Source organism: Cynoglossus semilaevis, unplaced genomic scaffold (assembly GCF_000523025.1).
Source record: "Cynoglossus semilaevis isolate Cse_v1.0 unplaced genomic scaffold, Cse_v1.0 C19085390, whole genome shotgun sequence".
NCBI lineage: Eukaryota > Metazoa > Chordata > Actinopteri > Pleuronectiformes > Cynoglossidae > Cynoglossus > Cynoglossus semilaevis.
In genome coordinates, this window is record NW_007587155.1 from 1 (window position 1) to 905 (window position 905).

The 905-nt window shown below is 46.5% G+C and overlaps 1 protein-coding gene across 1 annotated transcript; it reads right to left on the reverse strand.

Annotated features, from left to right (window-relative positions):
* Positions 1–15: 15 nt before the first annotated feature.
* Positions 16–899, reverse strand: LOC103399308 (promethin-like). The gene is made up of 4 exons (XM_008338008.3): positions 808–899; positions 532–631; positions 294–462; positions 16–197 (listed from the first exon to the last, which is right to left on the reverse strand). Exons 2-4 carry the CDS (start codon positions 628–630, stop codon positions 40–42), a joined length of 426 nt encoding a protein of 141 aa, XP_008336230.3. The 5' UTR covers position 631; positions 808–899; the 3' UTR covers positions 16–39.
* Positions 900–905: the final 6 nt, after the last annotated feature.

Below are 905 nucleotides of genomic sequence, written 5' to 3' on the forward strand. Positions count from 1 at the left end.
AAAAAACAGTGCAGCTTAGCTCCTGTAGTCTGTCATTGGTCATTGGTTCATTACCTTTGTCAGCTGGGGATAATACACCAGGATGTGGGAGATGGTTATATAAAGAGCCATTAGGATGAGTGAAGCAAAGACGGAGAAGAGTGCGATGCCAGAGAGCACACACAGTAAACTCATGCCTCCCAGGAACAACACCGTCACTGGAGGAAGTGAGGGGAAAAAAACCAAAAGTTTGTCTCTGACACTGGTGTGGAAACAATCAGGAAAAATGTCAGCGTTGACCTGTGCACACCCACCTTCAACAAACACAAAGCCCACGGCTGATATGACCATGGTGACAAGTGCAAAGATGAGGAAGAGACCCACAGGTAGAGCAGCCATGGCACTGAAGACCATCACTGTCAGGGCGACCAACGGATGGCTGCCCAGGTACTGGCCCACGCTGGTGTTCATCAGCTGTGATACCTGTGAGGACGAGGCTCTCTGAGCGGACGGACGGCAAAAAGGCGCAGCTGAATTTTACCAACAACTTACCTGTGGGTGTGGGTCATCAAAAGTACTTTTTATCTGCGTGGTCCATCTCCCCACCTGCTGCTGCCAGTCTCCCACAGAACTCCTGTCCTCTGTCTCCATGCTGCTCCAAAGGAAACACAAACATCCATTTAAACTGCCCAGATCTCAGCGCTCTGTTAATCTGGTAGTAACCATTGCACAACTGGCTAATGATCATTAAATTCATACTTTCATTAACTTCACCTAAAAGAAGTTTTTTTTAAATGATAAAACTTAGTTAGTTTCTTAACTACAAACCTCAAAGTTCTCCGGTTCGATCCACCGATCTCAGTCTCTGAAACTCCGTCCTGGAGTTTTCTTTTAAAACACCAGAAACAACAACACTCCTGTTCTTC